Below are 22,075 nucleotides of genomic sequence, written 5' to 3' on the forward strand. Positions count from 1 at the left end.
CTTAGCACAGAAGCCGAACGGTTTTTCGAAATGGTCAAGGGCTACTTTTGTGGGGCCAACTTATTGACAGACTCCTCTCAGACAAATACCTTTGGGACAGCATCAAGGCCTGTCATGGAACAATTAGAACATATGGACCAGGCCATAATAACAGGAGAATGTCTGACTACGTACTAGTATTTATTCATGTTGTAGAGTTTGTAAAGAGGAAGTATGGATAGCAAGTGAGACGTCTAAAAAAAATACATCTGTGGAATCCAATAATCAGGAAACATGAGTAGGGGTGGTAATATTTTTCAATTAGTCTGACTTAATTAGGCCACTGTCAATAGAAACTGATTAATGCAGATGTTAAATCTGGTCGAAGGAAAATGCATTAACTGATTTAATATACTTTGTAGGCATACTCAATAACACTTATATATTATTGTATTATATCATTTTGTTTACATGAAGTGTCCCGAATGAAAAGAGTTGCAAAGCAATTAAACTGTTGTGCAGTGGATAAGGTGAAGTGTTCAGAGTTATTGAGCTGAAAGGTAACCTACAGTATAGTTGTACATCAATCTATATATTTGCATGTCCTCTCTTCCAGCTGTCCTTGAAGTGCCGGGCTCCTGAGGTGACCCAGTATGTCTACCAGGTGTATGACTCAGTCCTGAAGAACTGAACTCTCTCTCCGTCCACTCACCACCCTCCACTCCACACCTCTCTCCAAGAACAAACAGCAGCTGTTAGCATTCTAGTCATGCATTATTCTTCTCCGCCATCCTTACCTCCATGGGAGAATGTGACATCCCCAGTCCATCCTTAACTAAATGTCTTAATGTCGTAAAACGTGGTTGATGGTGAAGCTCTCCAAAAAAGAAGAAACCTTTCATATTCACTAAGCCATCGCCCCACCTCTTTGTACTGTATTTCCAATATTGAAAAGTGTAATATCATATATGTTTTTGTGTCTATTCTTTTGAATGCTTTTTATTCTTCCGTGGTACTTTTCCTACTTGCCCAACCATACTCGATTGAGTGCCATCTACCAGGCCTTGCTGGAGCCGAAGTTGCCAGTTCAACCAGTTGCTAAGTCTCCATGATGCAACAAGTACCATTCTGAGCCAATATGGCAGTGGTGAGAGCAGAGCCAGGGAACATGAAATAGATTTTAATGCATTAGTGGATTTCATTCTGTTCTCGTTTTAGTAACCACTATGATAAACCACTATTTATGGTAGCTATTATTATGTTTGCTCCCGTCTGCCATTCCTTTTTTACTGGTATTTGCAGGCAGCTGATCATTTCATGCTTCTCATCCCTTTTCTGATTGCTCGACCTGCCACAACAATCAAACACCACTATAGCCATTCCTAGATTTCCAATAATCCATGTCCCTTTGCTGGTTTTGTGGTGCAGTATTAATGAATATGCCAATTGTGAGTGTGGAATGAGTTGTCCATTCTGTACTGCTGTTCTCATGTTACATTGATTCCAATGAGATAGTATGTATTATTCTTTAATTGTAAGATTGTTATTGATATTCCATTTGCAGCTGTTCATCTAAACAGAACTAAACCCCAAACCCTGGGTCAAACCCAAAGCCAGGGTCAAACCCAAAGCCAGGGTCAAACCCAAAGCCAGGGTCAATATCAGTTGATATTTTGCTTAGTAGGAAACAACCCCATACTGTCATTAATGACATGCCTAGTGTATGTATTTGTGTTATTGTGCTGTTAAAACCACCTCCCTGGCATTGCTTTATCCTGAACATGGAGGATATGTAGTGCTTGCAGCCCACCTAAAGGACCAGGGTCACCCCTCTATAATTATACTGTGCAGTGACCTGGTATAGTTTGTAGACATGAAGTTCTGTACAACTAATGAAAGATTATTATATTACTACCAGAATAAGTGTGCTTGAAATCCATAACAGAAAAACAGTGGCACTATATTCCAGTTATGTACCAAGTCCTCATGTGGAAAGTGATCTAAATAAGTTTTATTTATAAATGTATACAAACTGATGGGATTTTAATATGCCATATCTCTATGACCATTGTTGTTATACCTCTGCTAGTTGAGCTCAAACATTTTAATCATTTTATTTAAGCCAATGTAAAAAGCAGTCTCAAGGGAACCAATTGTGTTTGTGACTTTGGCTTCTTAATTGTATTGTTGCCATACATGCTGATGTGCCTGTGAACCTGCAATAGAAGCAGTGTCTAATGCTCCCAAGAAATCTTAGCGGTCTGTTTTCTTCACTCTCAAAACGACACTTAGCTACATGGGAAGGTCTGATCTTTGGCCACAGTTTGATTGTATGTGTCCCCAGCAAGCTGTTGGGAATCACTTAGTCTGTAGAGCATCTAGCTGGACTATCTACTAACCCTAGCTCTGACCCTAAACTTAACCCTTACCCTAACACTTATTCTAAACCAAACCGTAACCTGGTAGTATGACCAGATGTTATTATAAAGGCGTATTTGGTTCTGGCTTTCCCACCCAGAACTAAGTGTGAGAAAAAAAATGTATGTACCTACTCATAAGCCCAGGAATAGGCCTACAGAACAGCTGTAGGAGGAAATAATGTGACAACTGAAATGACCATTTTTTTTTGCCTTCTCCTCAAGCTAGCCTGTTGATCCTGCATCACTCCTCATCCTCAACTTGTCACTGTGTCCGCTCGTATTTCAATAAAATATCTGTTATAAACTTATGCAGTGCCTGATGTTTCACTGTCATTGGTTCACAATCCATAATCAGCCCAAAGGTAATATGACCAGCATGAGGCACAGCCAAATGCAGGGCCGGCAATATGGGCGGGCCCTAGGGGGCATGCCCGCCCTACCGTACCTCCTTGCCTATCCAAATAAAATGTTGATAATTTATTTGACCGAGACGTGCGCCAACAGAAAGACTATCTCCATACTTGTAGTCCATGTATCTGATGCTGTCTGGAAAAAATAAGTATAGCATGTCATACTTTTTCTGGACAGACAGAAAGTGCATTCGGGAAAGTATTCAGACCCCTTCACTTTTTCCACATTTTGTTACGTTACAGCCTTATTCTAAAATTGATTCAATTGTTTTTTCCCCTCATAAATCTACACACAATACCCCATAATGACAAAGCAAAAAAAGAAATATGACATTTACATCAGTATTCAGACCCTTTACTCAGCATCTTTGGCAGTGATTACACCCTTGAGTCTTCTTGGGTATGATGCTACAAGTTTGGCAAACCTATATTTGGGGAGTTTCTCCCATTCTTCTCTGCAGATCCTCTCAAGCTCTGTCAGGTTGGATGGGAAGCGTTGCTGCACAGCTATTCTCAGGTCTCTCCAGAGATGTTCGATCGGGTTCAAGTCTGGGCTCTGGCTCGGCCACTCAAAGATATTCAGAGACTTGTCCCGAAGCCACTCATGCATTGTCTTGGCTGTGTGCTTAGAGTTGTTGTCCTGTTGGAAAGTGAACCTTTTCCCCAATCTGAGGTCATGAGCGCTTGGGAGCAGGTTTTTATCAAGGATCTCTCTCTGTACTTTGCTCTGTTCATCTTTCCCTCGATCCTGACTAGTCTCCCAATCCCTGCCACTGAAAAACATCCCCAGAGCATGATGCTGCCGCCAACATGCTTCATCGTAGGGATGGTGCCAGGTTTCCTCCAGACGTAACGCTTGGCATTCAGGCCAAAGAGTTCAGTCTTGGTTTCATCACACTAGAGAATCTTGTTTCTCGTGGTCTGAGAGTCCTTAGGTGCCTATTGGCAAACTCCAAGTGGACTGTCATGTGCCTTTTACTGGGGAGTGGCTTCTGTCTGGCCACTCTACCAAAGGCCTGATTGGTGGAGTGCTGCAGAGATGGGTGTCCTTCTGGAAGGTTCTCCCATCTCCACAGAGGAACTCTACTCTGTCAGAGTGACCATCGAGTTCTTGGTCCCCTCCCTGACCAAGTCCCTTGTCACCCGATAGCTCAGTTTGGCCTGGCGGCCAGCTCTAGGAAGAGTCTTGCTGGGTCCAAACTTCTTCCATTTTAGAATGATGGAGGCCACTGTGTTCTTGGGGACCTTCAATGCTGCAGACATTATTGGTACCCTTCCCCAGATCTGTGCCTCGACACAATCCTGTCTCGGAGCTCTACAGACAATTCTTTCGACCTCATGACTTGGTTTTTGCTCTGACATGCACTGTAAACTGTGGGACCTTATATAGACAGGTGTGTGCCTTTCTAAATCATGTCCAATCAATTGAATTGATCACAGGATGACTCCAATCAAGTTGTAGGAACATCTCAAGGAAGATCAATGGAAACAGGATGCTCAATTTCAAGTATCATAGCAAAGGGTTTCAATACTTGTGTAAATAAGGTATTTCTGTTTTTAATTTTTAATACTTTTGCAAAGAAATTGTAAACTTGGTTTTGCTTTGTCATTATGGGGTATTGTGTGTAGATTGATGAAGAAAATGTTTTATTGAATCAATTTTAGAATAAGGCTGTAACGTAATAAAATGTGGAAAAGGGGAAGGGGTCTGAATACTTTCCGAATGCACTGTAGGCTATCTCTGAGTTCCATATGCTAATTTCTGGATCAAGGTGTCCATATGGCAGAGGCTGGTGCTCTTGCATTAGTTGAATTTTAACTTTCAGATTTGTATCATTTTAATTAACATTTTTATGATTAACCACATAGCAATAATTTTGAGAAACTAAAACGTTATTATTGAAATTAAAATGTTCCATGAAAATGTGCATATAAAAATAATCATAAAGGGCACACAGATAGGTAGAAATGGTAGGATAAATTGTAAACTTCCCCAAACTCACAAACTGCCTATGGTCTTTATTATAACACCCATTAACAAAACAAAAACGGGCCACCTATAGAAATTAAATGCCCCTCCAACTGATACGTTCTTGCGCCGACCCTGGCCAAAGGCCAACCGCAGCAGTGCATAATCTCTGTGCGTTTAAAAGATACACAGAATACATAGTGGCTCGCTTAGAATCAAAGCTTATTTCACTTGGGATGCTACTGATGTTTCAGGTGCTCTTTTTTCCTTTGGTGGGTAGGCATTTTAACACGGACAATGTCAATCTGAATCAGCATTTCTTTTTTTCTTTTTTTGTAACAGTTGAATGTCTGGGAGAAAAGCAAGCACAATGGAAGTTACACAGTCTAAAGACCAGCATTGTCAGTGTTGGGAAAAAGTGTTTCACACTGATGTGGGGATGGGGGAAAAATCTAGTTTGCAATTAGCAGAGCTATATATAGGCCTATAAAATATGGCTCTGCTAATTAGTTGCTCTAATTCTCTTAAAAATATACAATAGAACGTAGTCACATTCCCATGCAGTGTCAATGTGTATATTGTTGTAACTCATTGAAAAAAAGTCTGAAGCAAAAACATCCGTCATTACAAACTGTATCACAGAATAAGATCTGACAATGGTATATGTTTGCAAGGTGTGAGGTTAGTGAGTTCACATTAACTGCCTGGCTGAATCACATGAAATTGCACCTGCGTGCATAGTAAATGATTGTGAGAGGTGACGTGGACTAGACAGGTATGTGGCACGAGGTTACTTAGCAACAGGGGCAAAATATACTGTTGCTAAGAAACAGTCTCCTTACTGCCCATCGGGTGCAGTGTACACATGTTGCTCAAGCATTCGAGTTCATACTTTAGATGAAATCGCTTTGCGCGCACAAACATCTGTTCATTTCAGATGGAAGATCATGCATGTACTTCTGATGTAAGAGCCCCAGGGATTGTGTAGAAACCACATGGATCTGATTAGTGTTATTTTTAATAGTCTTTAAAAGGCAAAGCATGTGTGCGTAAATTGCGCGTAAAATATTGCCGCGCGCAGTGTCCCCAAATACACTCAAAACTCCAATAGTGTTCCAATTGACAATTTTAACAAGAGATAGCCCTATCACTCAAATGTCAGATACCTTTCTCTGACATTCTCTGGCAACCCGTTTCATTCTGGTGCGGAACGTACCTTTCCATAAAATGCTAGGTTATTCACTATATGTTGGCTGTCGGTTGTTAAACACTGTTGCTACAGCAGACGTGATGTGATGGCCCTACGTCCATAGACTATTACACACTTTAAGGTCTCACCCCGAAAGTAGGCTTGTCTTTGACGAAACCAGCCTGCATGAATTACGTGGATGTACTGTAGGCTTGTGATTTTTGCTGCCTGCAATATATGACGGGCGTTTAGACCGCGTGTCGTCTCTCCACTAACGAGAGAGTAGGTTGTATCTTTAGGACTCTTCACTGTATCCACCTGAGACCGTTATATGTCAGTAAGAAGCCAACGAATGAGGTTCTACACACATCAGCATCACAGCAGGTGTATCTGCAGCAGCACTTTGGAATCGTACGGCATCGGCACCGCACAATACCCGTGCGCACGGTAAGCATGTACTATCATTTCTAATCATATTATACTCATATGGAGTTGTTTAGAGTTGCAGCTACAAGGTAGTCTATTTAGATTCATTTTATTCTTCATTTTTACAGATCTACTTGCTTATATTCGCACAAAGTTGGAATGTAAGTCTCATACGTAGGTTTATTTTTGCATTTCATGAAAGCTTATTAGCTAACCATAAACCCTATCCAAAGATGGTGATATTTGTTTTTTAATATGTGATTGTGCTATTTTTCCTGATCAAAAATAATTTGGGATGATAGTGTTACATTAGATATTAGTCTATATATCGAGACATGTTCCACTTTACAAAGTTGACCTCGTCTGAGGTCATTTCTGTACAGGCCACTACCATTTCTTCCACTAGGTGATGCGCTTGTTCTTTATTGTTGTACATCTACTGTAAGGGAAACTTAAAGGGGCAATCAGCAATTGCTATATCAATTTTTGGACTTATAAATAATTGATATGTACCCATTGAGTCTTGAATAATATAACTTATAAATGCCCCATTAGAACCTGAAATATAAGATTGGAGTAAAACAATGTTTGTAAACAAAGTAAATGTAAACAAACACTATATAGCCTCAAAACATGGTTAAACTATCATTTTGATATCATAGATGGTCAGTCCTTGCATCCATAGCTCTGTCTGTGAATTTGAGAGTGGTTACATTTCTCCAGCCCCATCCTTCTGCTTTTTACCAAAACAGGGTCAGGGAGGTGCTTTATTATTGTTTCTACTGCTGATTGCCCATTTAATTTGGTTCCATTTGTTGGAATGGCAACTTTTTTGAATGGTGATTGTTGTCTTCTAAAAAAATGGAGTTAATGATGTGCAGCTTCAGATATAGATTTGGTTGGAATTTTGTTAGGCATATTGGAGTAATGCATCTCGGAGATTATTGTAGATGTGTACATTTTGTAGATTACTCATGAAACGTTTTAAACTATCAGGGATAATGAAGTGATGCCTTAATAAGCAATCTTAGTCTAGTCTGTACTGACTCCAAAACCACACCTCCAATAAACCATCTGGAAGACAATACACAGATTTTAGAGTGACAAAATAAATATTTTGAGTTACTTTTATTTTGAGCTTCAATTTTGTCAATAAGCAAATTTTGATTACACAGTGGCACTTTGGTTTTCACAGTATACGTTATTTCATCTTCCCAGTGTCCTTGTATATACGACTTCTTGTTTTAGTTGGTTGCTTAGCAGCTTAGTGCTTTTGTTTCCCTTTTGTAGATGAATGAAAGGCATGCAGTGGTAAAAAGAATGCACTTGCCAAAATAACCTATACTTTCATGTACAAATGTAGAGTGATCCAGAATTAGCATACCTAAGCTCCAAATGAACTAAATGACCGATACTTGTTTTGTGTGTTCCCAATTTCTGTCTCCCTATGCCTCTCTTTCCCTCCTTCCCCTTTTCTGTCTTTCTCCTCCTCCCTCTCTTCCAATCCCTCTACCTCTCACTCCCCCTCTCCATTTTCTCCCCCATCTCTCTCTCCACCAGTGGGATAGGGGGTGTTGGTGGTCTATGAATGTGGCCGAGCGTGCCCCCCACCACAACATCTGCCTCTGTGCCCGTGGGGACTATGCGCTGCACAACCCTGAATGCACTGGCCGGTGGTTTGCGAGAACAGGGAGGGGGGTGGAGCAGCAGCAGGAGGTCGAGGGGGGCGCAGCATGCCGCCTCCCTTCCGCATCGCTGTGCTGGGGGCACAAGGCGTGGGCAAGACTGCCATCGTGCAGCGCTTCCTCCACGATGACTACAGCGAGGCGCCCGCCCCGGCAACCAGCCGCGCCCGCCGGGTCCACCTGTCTGCTGCTGTGCTCAATGGCCACGTGCACGACCTGCAGATCACCGACTATCCTGCCATCACCAGCTTCCCCGGGAACTCGATGCAGGTACTGTCCCACTAAAGCACAACAGTGATGGGAAATGATGTGTGTGGCAGGTTAGACATTGTAGACAGGTGAAAGGTCCATTTTAATGTCATGACATGAGGAGAGGAAGCCACTTCTGATTTGATGCTGTGTATGATGATGATGCCCTGCTGCCTCACAGACCCTTTTATTTAAATTCACTCACACACACACACACACTCACACTCACACTCACACTCACACTCACACTCACACACACACACACTCACACACACACACCTGAAAGTGTGTAGTCAGCAGCTTTGTCATTGGGTTAGAAAAGAGGACAACCTGCTCTCTGTATTCACCTAGGATGTCACATAAAAGGAAGAAATCTGTTTTATATTCTCAGATGAATGTATTATACAACACAGGGCTCTCCTGAGAACACTGTTATAAGAGGGATAAATTAGATGGGATTATTACTCTGTCCAGAAGATACTGCTAAAGCAGCTTTTATTGTTGTAGTACTCGAGACCGGTCTCGAGACCACATATTCGGTGTCTCGGTCTTGTCTCGGTGTCGGATACATTTGTACTCGGTCTTGACTCGGTCTCGGACAGTGAGGACTCGTAATTTCTTCCCGAGACCAGCGGAGTAAAAAACGAATAATTATCACCTTCCATTCAGTCAGCGCATAAAACAGCTTCACCAGGCCAAATATATACACTCCTTTCTTGAAACATGAATACCTTAACAACCTTATATATATATATATTGTGACAGGTTCGTGATTCTGAAATGACAGCAACCGAAATACCAGCGCATTATTGTATGAGTGCACTTTTTGTAAAAATAATAATAATAAAAAGGGCCAGTAGTGTAGTAGAGGGTACAAGAAGATATAAACCGTTTACCCAGTTTTTTCAGTGGGCGTTGTTTATAATCACTTCTTAATCCCTTCTGATGAGTATCAAAGTAGTGTAGTGGAGGTATACGACTTATCAATTATGTAGTACAATAGAGAAATCATTCACAAAGTAGTTCACAAAGTAGTACACAATCGCAAAGCATGTGACATATATTCACATGCGCGCCAAACAGTCCAGTTTAAGCGGAATATCATCTGCAGGCAGCAAGAGTGAACAGCTCCCAGAAGAATGACATCGGTAGCGTTGGGTAGAAAATACGTTTCAATTTAAGATATCTACCAGTAAATACTAACTGAGGCAACAATGGGTACAGTGGCGGTTCTAGATTGTATGGCCCCCCCCCCAAAAAAAAGAAAAAGTACCATTCTGCACTAACTGGAATTTTTATTCAGACATTTGGAACAACACAAATAAATAATCATAACATTTAAAACTGTATAAATATAAAAATATATACAAAAATAAGACTTATAAATATAAAAAAGAAGTAACAAAGACAAATAGAAAAAAATAGTGTTGATTTGGCACTCCAGCATCAATACATTACCCATCCCCCAACACTGTCAACCAAGAGTCAAGACTAAACCAATTCACCTTGGTGGTGTGCAGACTGGTTTTATATTATTCTGAACGATTTCGCACAAACCAGAAAAAAATGCAATAATATGTCTGTGAAACTATATATTCACAGTATTATGAATGAATTGTGGTTTATTTGGTAGCACTTCGTAGTGTGACTGATTTTACTAATTGCATTAGTACTGTACAAAGCTAGAGGTGCGCTATTTGATAGATTCCCCCGGCCCCCCTACCTCGGGCTTCCAGTGGGGAGACCTGAGGTCAACCTACCCTCGCCCCCTCCCCATCTCGTACTTCTGAGTGGGAGACCTTCCCAGGCAGTATCCTTCCTAGCTCACAAACTAGAATCAGAGCGTCCACTCCGACAAGGTTAATTGACCCACAGTCCCACACAATTGACCCACAGTCCCAATTGACCCGCCCCTGGCCCAGGTGCTGCCCACTGAATGGGTATACAAACCAGGTATTGAAAAAGTTTAGTCCGAAGTGTTGGTTAGTAGGCTATTTGTGATGTGCAATTGTCATCATACACTGTTTGCATCAGGGGTGTAGACATGGATGGGCCTGGGTTGACAGGCCCACCCACTGGAGAGCCAGGCCCTGACAGGCCCAACCACTGGAGAGCCAGGCCCTGACAGGCCCACCCACTGGAGAGCCAGGCCCTGACAGGCCCACCCACTGGAGAGCCAGGCCCTGACAGGCCCACCCACTGGAGAGCCAGGCCCTGACAGGCCCACCCACTGGAGAGCCAGGCCCTGACAGGCCCACCCACTGGAGAGCCAGGCCCTGACAGGCCCACCCACTGGAGAGCCAGGCCCTGACAGGCCCACCCAATCAGATTGATGTGATTTAAGCATTGTTGTGGACTTAGACCATCACATTTTTGTATTTTTCTATTAAAAAAAAGAGTGATTTTGAGAGTGAAAATCTGAAGTATTTACAGGAAAACTCATTAAAAAAAACAGGAAAAAAAATAATTTTCACTTAGGGTGCTTTTCCGTCGCTGGGTGGGCCGTTTGGGAACTTTTTGGCACAGTTAGAGTATACCCACTTCTCCAGGCACCACTGCATAGGGCCGATGGAAAGACAGCAGTCACACACAGCATGATGTTACAGGATAACCAGTCCAGAAACTCGTACATAATAAGCCAGAAGGTCCCAATCATAAGAAAACAAAAACACAACCATTAAGCATTTCCCAATCAAAATGTACAACTATTACTTCCCATTGAAAAAATAATTTAATGTTTAGCACACAAAGTAACCAGTGACCTAAAGTTTAAAGTGGAGCTGACAGCGTTTGAACTATTTTGCAGTTATGAAACAAAAAGACAATCATAAGTCAGAAATATCAAATTCCCTGTTTATGCCACAAAAGCAACTTTATAAGAGGTTTTAAAAATAGGTACTCTTTGACTCACAGATCCATGACGTACAGTAAGGCATTGTAGAATGTAGATGGATGCAGTTAAATGCATGATTAATATAATTCACCAATACATTTCTGGAGAGTCAAAACAATATTGCTATCAGGTTGTAAATCCCAGCTGGACTGGTACATTGTTTGTTGCCTCCATTCGGGATGCACTGTTTGAGTTTCGATGACTCAATATTCTGGACAAAAACTGACTAATGTAACTAAGGCAGGGAATGTCACTACAAGTAAACTAGCAAGGCAATGATCACAGTCAGTCATTACATGGCTAATAGGCTAGCGTATCTATTTATGTAGCAAGCTAAAAACACAGAGCCTAACGTTAGCTAGATATTCTCCTAGCAGCTAGCTAGCAAGCTGTCATGTCATACCATTGGAGGAGTGGGTGAGTGACTGACTTTGTCCCTCATATCGTTTTTCAGTGGCAATACATACACAGCTAGAGATGCAGGTGTCATGTGGTTAGCTAGCAAGAACTTGAACGACTGTTATACAGTTAGCATTTCTCTTGCATTCGCAAATTCACTCTGGTTATCTACTCCGATTTGAGAGTACTCTCGTCTGAGTGTGCCAGAGCGCAGAACAACTGATGAATTTACCAACACGCAACACCTGCTGAATATGACCGGTGTCAGTAAACGTAGGCAAAACAAGTAATAGTTAGTCAAGAACGCTCTAGATGACATGTAAACAGCCTAACCAGCTCTGTTCTCTCATTTGTGTCTGGAAGTAGCAAGCTAACCAACTTTAGCCAGTTAGCTTGAGTGCTTGGTTGGGACAAGCATGCATTGGCAGGCAAGCTGTAAAAGGATGAGGAGGCTACAATTCTCCATCGTTTACCAGTGCAATTTTGACGGCCAACTAGCTGAAAAAGTTTGAGAGGGTTTATCTAATGTTCCTTTGTTAGATTTTAGCCTATCTTGCTCTGGCTAGCATTAGTTGTTGCTCTTGTTGATGTGCATAACTGAGGGAGAGAGAGCCTACCTTTTCATGTTTTGTAAGATGACTGTGGTGGTTACATATTTGTAGAAATCCATTCAGGTTTATTTTGTGGCTTTTGACGAATGTGTTCTAATGATCGAACGTCGCGCTATTGCAACTGCCTGTAAACACAGTCCAGTTCAAAGTGAATGATGACAGGCCCGTGTGGCAAATGGCTTGTTTGTATAAAGGTCTACTGTAGCTCTGATTGATAACCCCCTGATCTGTGTAGACTCCGGTCCTGGACAAGACAGATGTTTTTATTCTGTTTTATTTACTGCAGTGTCCATTAATTGTGCGAATGCACATCCATTTTCCCACTCTATTGTGGTAGAATTATCACAAATGTTTGGGAATTCCGGATACTAAGAATTTATGAAAAGGTGAAAACGACCATACCTAAGTGGTCACATGTCAGAATGTTTTTTAAAAAGTGTAATATTCTTCCTGTGGGTGTATATGAACAGATTTTAATAAGATTTCATGTTGCTAAAATACTGTCAGTTCCACTTTAAATGCAACAATGTTTCACATACAACTTATTTTCAAAGAGATGGCTAACAACACCAAGCACACTGCAATAAAAAAACACAGTTCCACTCACCAGATGATGATCATTTGAAACTTAACTTCTTGTTGAAAGTTATTCTTGAAAAGGGAGAAGCTAACAAATTAGCAACAACATCCTCGTTGATAACACATCCTGCCGCTGAAAACTAGCCGACAACAAAAGCTAGCTAGCTAGACCGTGGGAAAACTGCTGCTCACTATTGAGTAGCGACCTGTTGACCTTCAAGAAGTCAGAAGTTTCCATACTTTTTGTAAAAAACAGTCCCACTCATGAAGTCAAAATGTGATTGGATGATTTCACTGTCACTCCAAAATGTTGTCCTAATACAATTGAATGGCAGATGCCTTTATCTAGCTTCTGATGGCCTAGCCAATGGCTGACTTAGCTAGCCAAATGTATCCCCCCAGAGACTAGCAAAGAAAAATCCTGATTGGATATTTGTTTATCTTCAGTTTTAACCATTTCCTTTCCAACAAAAACTGAAGAGATTAAATCAGAACATCATTGAAAATAATATAATTATCATTATTTCTATATTATTATAATCATTATTTTATAAATCCTTAGCCCTTCTCTGAAGGCCCATTGTTCCCCACTGTGTTTGGGTTAGTAATAATTTGTAGAGTGGTTCTATTTTTCCTCAGCTTGCATTTTTTCACTATTCTGGATGTCTGAAATATGAACACAGAAATACTGGACATTTTCAACTCTTATGGTGGTGATTTACCAAAATTATAATCATGGTCTTGATTTGGACGCGCATTTTTCTGGTCTCGGTCTTGACTTGGTCTCGGACCCCTTGTCCCCCTCCCGGTCTCAGCCTAGACTTGGTCTCGCCCCCCTCCGGTCTTGGTCTTGAATCGGTCTTGCTTTAGGTGGTCTCAAACACAACACTGGCAGCTTTTCAGTCATAAAGTTTGAGTGAAAATTGGCCTTTCAATGAACCAGAGATTTCTCATCACATCTAGACACAATTTTACAGTCACAGAACAAAATCTTGAACTGAAACTGAGACCTCAGAAAATGTAATTACTAGTTTGGCTTACTCATTTAAAGAAAGTAATATTGTGTTGAAGTCAACAGATTAACCACAGTTTTGGGTATAACTTTAATCAAATTTCACACTCAATTGATAATTTATAAGATAATCAGTGTTTGCAATGAAGAGGAGCTTGAGGTGTTTTTGAAAAGCTTTGCAAGGCAAGCACTAGCTTGCAAACAATATTTCTCACAGCGAGGAGCCAATCATAAAGCAGAAATTAAAATTACAAAAGAGAGCAGATTGTGTTTTGGTCATATTGTCCAGAGAGTATGCTATGTTGCAAGTAATTTCAGCAAATGAACTAGACTAACATCATTCTGAAAAAGTGTGCAAAAGCTGTGCGTGCATGTGTACAGAATAGGAGAAGACTATTGGTCTCCATGCTACTATTTAAAATAAATCTTTCCGTCACATTCAAAATGTATTAAACGATGCATCTGAGTATTACCAGACAAAAGGTACTGCTTCCTAATGAGAGCCTTCCCCATGTCTTCTCTTCTCCCTCCTGTCTCCTTCCCTCCTCTTTCTACTATTCTCTTTCCTTCACTTTTCTATCCTCTCCCCTCCCTCCTCTAGGAGTGGACAGACACCTGCTGCCGAGGCATCCGCAGCGCTCACGTCTACATCCTGGTCTATGACATCTGCTGCTTCGACAGCTTCGAATACATCAAGACCATGCGCCAGCAGATCCTAGAGACCAGGTCAGGATACGGCCTGCATGCCAAATAGGGGCCAGCTCCGGCTGGCACCAGCTCTTTGAACTCAGCCGTAATTATGGCTCGCTATGAATAGAGCAGCCTGGGCTGCAATCAGGAGCCTCCACCACCACACTCACATAGAACATTTATTTAACATTTGGACTGAAATCAACATGAGTGGCTCAGACTGCCAGGGTCAAGTGTCTTCATAATCACTTCGGCTTCTCTTCACAATCCCTCCATTGTCTTTTTGCTCTTTCATATGTTCTATTGAATTCTGTATTTTTTAGATGATGTTGGAAGCAAATGCAGTGTGGAATGGTGTGATGAAAACAGTTTAAACAACACCCACTTTATAGACACTCACAATTGACACTATAGACACTCAACAGATACTTGTTACAAAACAAGTATTTCACAGTGGTTATCTTACTATGGTAAAAAGTTGAGTCACAGTCTGATAGAACTGTTACCAAGCCAATCTTTCACTGTGGATGAAATGTATCCAGAAACATGAGATTATTTTTTAACAAACCACCCCTCTTGGCTCTGGGCTTGAAAAAAAATCAATAACCATTCCTTGCGAATCCACAAATTTCATGTCAGTAGTGCTTGCTTGCTTTTCAGGTCGATACATCTCTCCCAAACCAGGCAGCTGCTAAACCAATTCTGTGTCATATAATTAGTCAAAGCAATTTGCGCAAACCATCCCTCCTGGGAGCCCAGATAGCTTTAATCAGAGAGACGGTGTGTCCTAATAATAGGGTTGGGAAACAAGGCTGGTGTTTGTCTTAGACTGTTGTCAGTGTGGGATAGTGACATGATGTGATGTTTGGAGGGACGGACGTGTGATACGTGTCAGTGGAGCGGAGATTGATTCTGAGAGCCATTAGCTTGCAACCACGTGACTTGTCGTTGTGAGGCAGCTGATGACCTTGGTGGAAAACACGTGTTTAATTTACAATGAAATCATCTTCACACCATCTCTCTTGCACGTCTCACATGTCTTGCTCTCACACACAGAGGGAGAGATGGGTTGTTTAATATCATCTCCAAATCTGCTAATGAGCCAGGGACTAGACTGACAGCTGGTTGGCTGCCTGGGACTAGACTGACAGCTGGTTGGCTGCCTGGGACTAGACTGACAGCTGGTTGGCTGCCTGGGACTAGACTGACAGCTGGTTGGCTGCCTGGGACTAGACTGACAGCTGGTTGGCTGCCTGGGACTAGACTGACAGCTGGTTGGCTGCCTGGGACTAGACTGACAGCTGGTTGGCTGCCTGGGACTAGACTGACAGCTGGTTGGCTGCCTGGGGCTAGACTGACAGCTGGTTGGCTGCCTGGGACTAGACTGACAGCTGGTTGGCTGCCTGGGACTAGACTGACAGCTGGTTGGCTGCCTGGGACTAGACTGACAGCTGGTTGGCTGCCTGGGACTAGACTGACAGCTGGTTGGCTGCCTGGGACTAGACTGACAGCTGGCTGGCTGCCTGGGACTAGACTGACAGCTGGTTGGCTGCCTGGGACTAGACTAACAGCTGGTTGGCTGCCTGGGACTAGACTGACAGCTGGCTGGCTGCCTGGGACTAGACTGACAGCTGGTTGGCTGCCTGGGACTAGACTGACAGCTGGCTGGCTGCCTGGGACTAGACTGACAGCTGGTTGGCTGCCTGGGACTAGACTGACAGCTGGCTGGCTGCCTGGGACTAGACTGACAGCTGGTTGGCTGCCTCTCCTAAGATATATGTGCCTTAGGAGATTTTTCTGCAATGTACTTACTGTATGTGCTGCTATTGTAATAAAGAAGTTGTAATATCTAATGTATTATAAAAGATGTCTAACTTAATTGAAGTTCTTCATAACACACCATGGTGAAAATGTATCGAGGCATAGGAGTTACTGTAGGGTTGACCCAACCAACCCCCTTGGCCTCAGTTTTGAAAAGCCAAGGCTTCCTCTTGAATCCACACATTTCTCTTCATGGCACTGGGACGTGAAAGTGGACGTCACAGCTGTTCCAGTGGTGACAGTAGGGGCAGGGTGTGTGAGCGTGAGGCCGTCAATCAGTGCCCACTCTGACAGCACCACGTTGCCAAGGCCATACAGAGGCTAATGGTGTCAGTGACCGGTCCTGTCACAGCCATTCATCTCCCAGTCATCCATTTATTGGGTGGGCTCGCCCAGTTATGATTATGCACAAATCACTCGATTTGTTAGATTTACGTGCTAAATGTTTTGCAGTACATGCTTGTAAAATCAACATTTGGAGCAGTAGGCTATATTCTTTTGAAATCAATATAAGGAACTGGCAGTTGAGGAAAAGCTATTTATTTCTCAGTTCTTGTGACGGTTCCCTCTTTCCTATCATCATCTTCAGGAGATAAGGAAGAAACAAAAGCTGAACACAGAGGCCTGGGATGGGGAGAGGAGGGTGACACCTTGGATCTTACTCACATATATCTGATTAGAGATACAGTGCATTCGGAAAGTACTCAGACCCCTTGACTTTTTCCACATTTTGTTACGTTACAGCCTTATTCTAAAATTGATTAAATTGTTTTTTTCATTGTCTTGGATGTGTGCTTAGGGTCGTTGTCCTGTTGGAATTTTAACCTTTACCCCAGTCTGAGGTCCTGAGCGCTCTGGAGCAGGTTTTCATCAAGGATCTCTCTGTACTTTGCTCTGTTTATTTTTCCCTTGATCCTGACTAGTCTCCCAGTCCCTGCCACTGAAAAACATCCCCACAGCATGATGCCGCCACCACCATGCTTCATCGTAGGGATGGTGCCAGGTTTCCTTGGCACCATCCCTACGGTTTTATCAGACCAGAGAATCTTGTTCCTCATGGTGGTCCATGAGGTGCCTTCTGGCAAACTCCAGTCCTTTAGGTGCCTTCTGGCAAACTCCAGTCCTTTAGGTGCCTTCTGGCAAACTCCAAGCGGGCTGTCATGTGCCTTTTACTGGGGAGTGGCTTCCGTCTGGCCACTCTACCATAAAGGCCTGATTGGTGGAGTGCTGCAGAGATGGTTGTCCTTCTGGAAGGTTCTCCCATCTCCACAGAGGAACTCTGGAGCTCTGTCAGAGTGACCATCAGGTTCTTGGTCCCCTCCCTGACCAAGTCCCTTGTCCCCCGATAGCTCAGTTTGGCCTGGCGGCCAGCTCTAGGAAGAGTCTTGGTGGGTCCAAACTTCTTCCATTTTAGAATGATGGAGGCCACTGTGTTCTTGGGGACCTTCAATGCCACATGAATGTTTTGGTACCCTTCCCCAGATCTGTTTCTCGACACAATCATGTCTCGGAGCTCTACGGGCAATTCCTTCAACCTCATGGCTTGGTTTTTGCTCTGACATGCACTGTCAACTGTGGGACCTTATATAGACATGTGTGTGCCTTTCCAAATCATGTCCAATCAATTGAATTTACCTCTGGTGGACTCAAATCAAGTTGTAGAAACATCTCAAGGATGATCAATGGAAACATGATGCTCAATTTCAAATCTCATAGCAAAGGGTCTGAATACTTATGTAAATATGGTATTTCTGTTTAAAAAAAAGTTTTTTGCATTGTCATTATGGGGTATCTAAAAACAAATGTTTAGATTAAGGCTGTAATGTAACAAAATGTGGAAAAAGTAAATGGGTCTGAATACTTTTGGGTCTGAATACTTTTCAAATGCACTGTATACTCTGTATACACATACTATGTACACACACTGTATACAGAACACGCACAATCAACACTCACCTCAGAAACCCAAGGTTTCAAACAAAGCTCTGTAGGAGCTACCAGCATATTACTTTGACAAGAGGGGGAATTTAAACCTTCCCTCAACTAACTCAAAGTTTCTGTCAAGGTGCACTTGTCAGTAAATGTACAGAGTTAAGAAAAGCCCTTGTTAAATTAAATATTTTGAAAATGTCTAGATTTTTGTCAGGGGCGCAACTTTGGTTTTAGAAGTGAGGAGGGGCATTATCCGACTGGATAAAAAAAGATAAACATTCCAAAACAGCCTATCCGACCGGTCAGAGGTGTCCGCATGTTCCTAAAGCACACCGTTGCCTCATTTTGTATCACATTCCAATGATAACTGGGAGGGACAAAAATGCAATTCCAGAATGTGGCCCCGTACCCAGTGTAAGTTGCACCCCTTGTTTTTGGTCATGAATAACTCCAAACAGAAATGGCCCTTAATCCTCTCCCTACAAAGACTTCCTGATAAAAAGGCTGTCAGTTTTGGACGGAGTTGGCAGGGCAGGGGATTTGATAACGCTGCCTCAATAGCATCAACTATAACTGAGGTACAAACCTGTGTCAGTCATAGCTAAGCCTTGCTTTTATGTGATGCTGCGTTTCTGTTTAAATGACCACAGAAAAGCAACCACTGTGTGTTGAATACCTAATGCTTTAGATGACCACATGTGTCTTACCTCTCATTCTGTGTTTTTGTCTCTTTTCCTCTACAGGGTGTTGGGCACAGGCGACATGCCCATCCTGGTTGTGGGGAACAAGCGGGACTTGCAGCGGGGGCGTGTTATCCCCCGCCACAACATGTCCGACCTGGTGAGGAAGAACTGGAAGTGTGGCTACGTGGAGTGTTCGGCCAAGTTCAACTGGCACGTGCTTCTGCTGTTCGGGGAGGCTCTGCGCAGTGTGGGCTGTGCCCGCTGCAAACACGTCCATGCAACCATCCGCTTCCAACGGGCACTAAGAAACGAACGCTGTGCCCTCATGTGATTTACTCAGTGACGGTGGGGGCGCATCAGAGTGGCATTGAGGGCCATTGGAACAGTAAACCTCCCTAGGACCACCATAGCTGATCACAATGAATGACCACATTTCTGTCCCGTGAAGCTACAGTATTAACATGTAACAGCCCTCTGTTTTGCTGCTATCTGACTTGATCAGGGATAGAGAGTACCACCCTATCCATCTTTGTAAAGTATCTTTGATATTTTCTTGACTTGGAGGCAGCTAAACCAACCCCTTGCTGTAAAAATTCTGAACTCGTTCAAGTACACTAAAGGAACTTTCCAGCATCTGGGAGTCGCTCCCGACAGACAGATTGGCTTATGTTGTTTGACTCACCTGGACATTGATCGATGTACGACATTGCTAATGTCAAAGCCCTGTTTGGAGTGGGATTGAGGTTGACATCTGCTGATGCATTCTCTTTCTCTGCTCGGATGTCTTGAAGGTGCACACTTGAGCATATAATCACCAGAGGTAGCTAAACTAATTCCGTACACAAGCCCATCTCAATTTACGCTAATCCAAAAGATCCTCTCCTTTAGTCCTCTGAAACCAAAACAGCCAACCTTAGGGAGATTTCTGTTCAATGGAGTAATCCAATCCAGTCCATCGTTACGCTCCACTCGCAAACAAACAACTGTGTACATCCTAAAATCTACAACTGTAGAAGCACATAAGGGTGTTTATATACAAACACAACTCAGACCAAACCCCTGATATGAGACTGTTAATGAGATGCTGTAAAAATAAGGTCTAAATGTAATAAAATACTTGAGGCTAGACGTGGTTGCCAATATATCGGTCTGTTCAGGTCCTCTGAACTGCTAAATACAGCAATAAATGAACATGCCATGCTTGAAAGTTAGTAAACTTTGGTAAAAGGTAGGAATAAGGGGGAACAAAAGGACACACTTGTTCCTGTAAGGTTGCATTCAATGAATTTTTTAAATGTATTTTATTTCACCTTTATTTAATCAGGTAGGCTAGTTGAGAACAAGTTCTCATTTACAACTGCGACCTGGCCAATATAAAGCAAAGCAGTGGGACACAAACAGAGTTACAGATGGAATAAACAAGCGTACAGTCAATAACACAATAGAAAAAAAAAAGAAAGTCTATATAGTGTGTGCAAATGGCACGAGGTGGTAAGGCAATAAATAGGCCAGAGTGGCAAGTAATTATAATTTAGCCAATTAACACCGGAGTGATAGATGTGCAGGTAGAAATACTGGTGTGCAAAAGAGCAGAAAAGTAAATAAAAACAATATGGGGAAAGGAGAATACAATGCAGATACAGCTAGCCTACCTGAGTGAAACTAAATTAGTATGGTACTATAAGAAGATAGTGATAATAAACTGCCAGTTGCAGGAGTGTTTTCTGTTTTGGACCAATCACATTCCATAAGGAGAGCCTCAAATGTCTAACAGCCCCCAAAATCAGAGCCGAACTACTTTCGTGATCTGTGATTTTAATAAGCCTGTTCCTGAATAAATAAATAAAAATGTTATATATGCTGATGAGCTAGCTAGCTGTCTATGATTATGAAGATGACTTTAAATTGCTCTGTGTTGATGTGAACCTATAATTACGATGGAGTCCTCAGACGTCCCATTCTCTGGTCTGTTTCATGAATACATCAAAATTTGAGCATCCCTCTTCAATACTCCACAGGTAGGTCTGTCTGGAACTCTTACATGGTCTATAGTACATAGCTAGAGAAACTCGGCAGACTAATAACAGTCTCAAAGACCACTGCCTTGCATGGTTGCCCTTTACGCCACAGGTCAGATTTACATTTCCCTCCTCCACTGCTTTAGTCACAGACCTGCATAATCTCTTACCTGGGTACTACATCATTACACATTCCAATAAAATATTTTATTTTCAGGATTCCTGTTTCATTTCCTGAGGTCTCTCGTTAAAGGCCCATTCTGATGAAAACCACTAACCTGGCATTGTGAGGTGTCTAAAATATCAGTATTGTATTCAAAGATATCTACTGGAGGGCCATCTTGAACCTGAGGGCCTAATAAGAAAATACACACTAGTTGTGAATGACTGTTTTAATGCTGTAATCAAATCAAATTGTTCAACAAACTTAATAGGTGCTTGTTTTGAGAAATTAAGTTGCTGAAAAAACAACTTGAGTTCAAGGCTACCGGATGCTGATCCCTGGTATGTCCCAGTGTGTATTGTTCGTCCCTAGTACAGTTCATCCCAGTGTGTCAGTCTCGCTGGCCGGCCCACAGCCAGTAGAGGTAATTGAAGGAGTCTTTCTAGTAGAGACTAAGGTGGCGAGGAGCGTGACGTGTGTGCAAGCGGATGGGGAACAAGCACAGCTGCTGTAGTGTGACGGGCTGCAGCTCTGACAAGGGCTATTAATAGCTCCAGACTTGATCTTCCAAGCAGCATTTTGCTAGAGGGCTGCAGCCATAAACTCAATACACACAAGGTGACTGAGACAGTATCTTAGGCTAAGTAAAGCAATCAAAGGATGCTAAAGTAGCAACCCGCGGAACTGTAAACAAGAGGGTCACTCCTGAGAAGCAGAGGGCAATAAAAAAAGAATGCCTTGAATGTTGATCAAAAACAAGCGCTGTCAAAGAAAAAAAATCTATTCAAAGTTAATCTGTGATTCAGCTCACAATCATGAAAGAGAATCTTTTATTTAAAAAACAACAAAAAACTATCGATCAGCAAATGAGTTTGTGGCTGCAGCCACCACATAGTGTGTAACTGTGTGGGAGTGTGTTAATGTCTATTTGAGTTTGTGGATGTGTG

At 42.4% G+C, this 22,075-nt stretch overlaps 2 protein-coding genes across 5 annotated transcripts in view; both read left to right on the plus strand.

The window, feature by feature from the left end:
• Nucleotides 1–2,707, plus strand: part of ap2b1 (adaptor related protein complex 2 subunit beta 1) — an 82,083-nt gene extending 79,376 nt beyond the window's left edge. For 3 of the 4 annotated variants that reach the window (XM_029700282.1, XM_029700281.1, XM_029700283.1), the window contains one exon: nucleotides 596–2,707. In XM_029700282.1, the coding sequence (XP_029556142.1) occupies nucleotides 596–670 (75 nt within the window). In that variant the 3' untranslated portion in view covers nucleotides 671–2,707. The remainder of the gene's footprint in view (nucleotides 1–595) is intronic. The other variant, XM_029700284.1, reaches the window with a different exon arrangement.
• Nucleotides 2,708–8,103: 5,396 nt separating this feature from the next.
• On the plus strand, nucleotides 8,104–20,328 carry rasl10b (RAS like family 10 member B). The gene is made up of 3 exons (XM_029700288.1): nucleotides 8,104–8,348; nucleotides 14,423–14,547; nucleotides 19,008–20,328. Exons 1-3 carry the CDS (start codon nucleotides 8,127–8,129, stop codon nucleotides 19,276–19,278), a joined length of 618 nt encoding a protein of 205 aa, XP_029556148.1. The 5' UTR covers nucleotides 8,104–8,126; the 3' UTR covers nucleotides 19,279–20,328.
• The last annotated feature ends 1,747 nt before the right edge of the window (nucleotides 20,329–22,075 follow it).

The sequence above is a fragment of the Salmo trutta genome, chromosome 19 (genome assembly GCF_901001165.1).
Source record: "Salmo trutta chromosome 19, fSalTru1.1, whole genome shotgun sequence".
NCBI classification, from domain to species: domain Eukaryota; kingdom Metazoa; phylum Chordata; class Actinopteri; order Salmoniformes; family Salmonidae; genus Salmo; species Salmo trutta.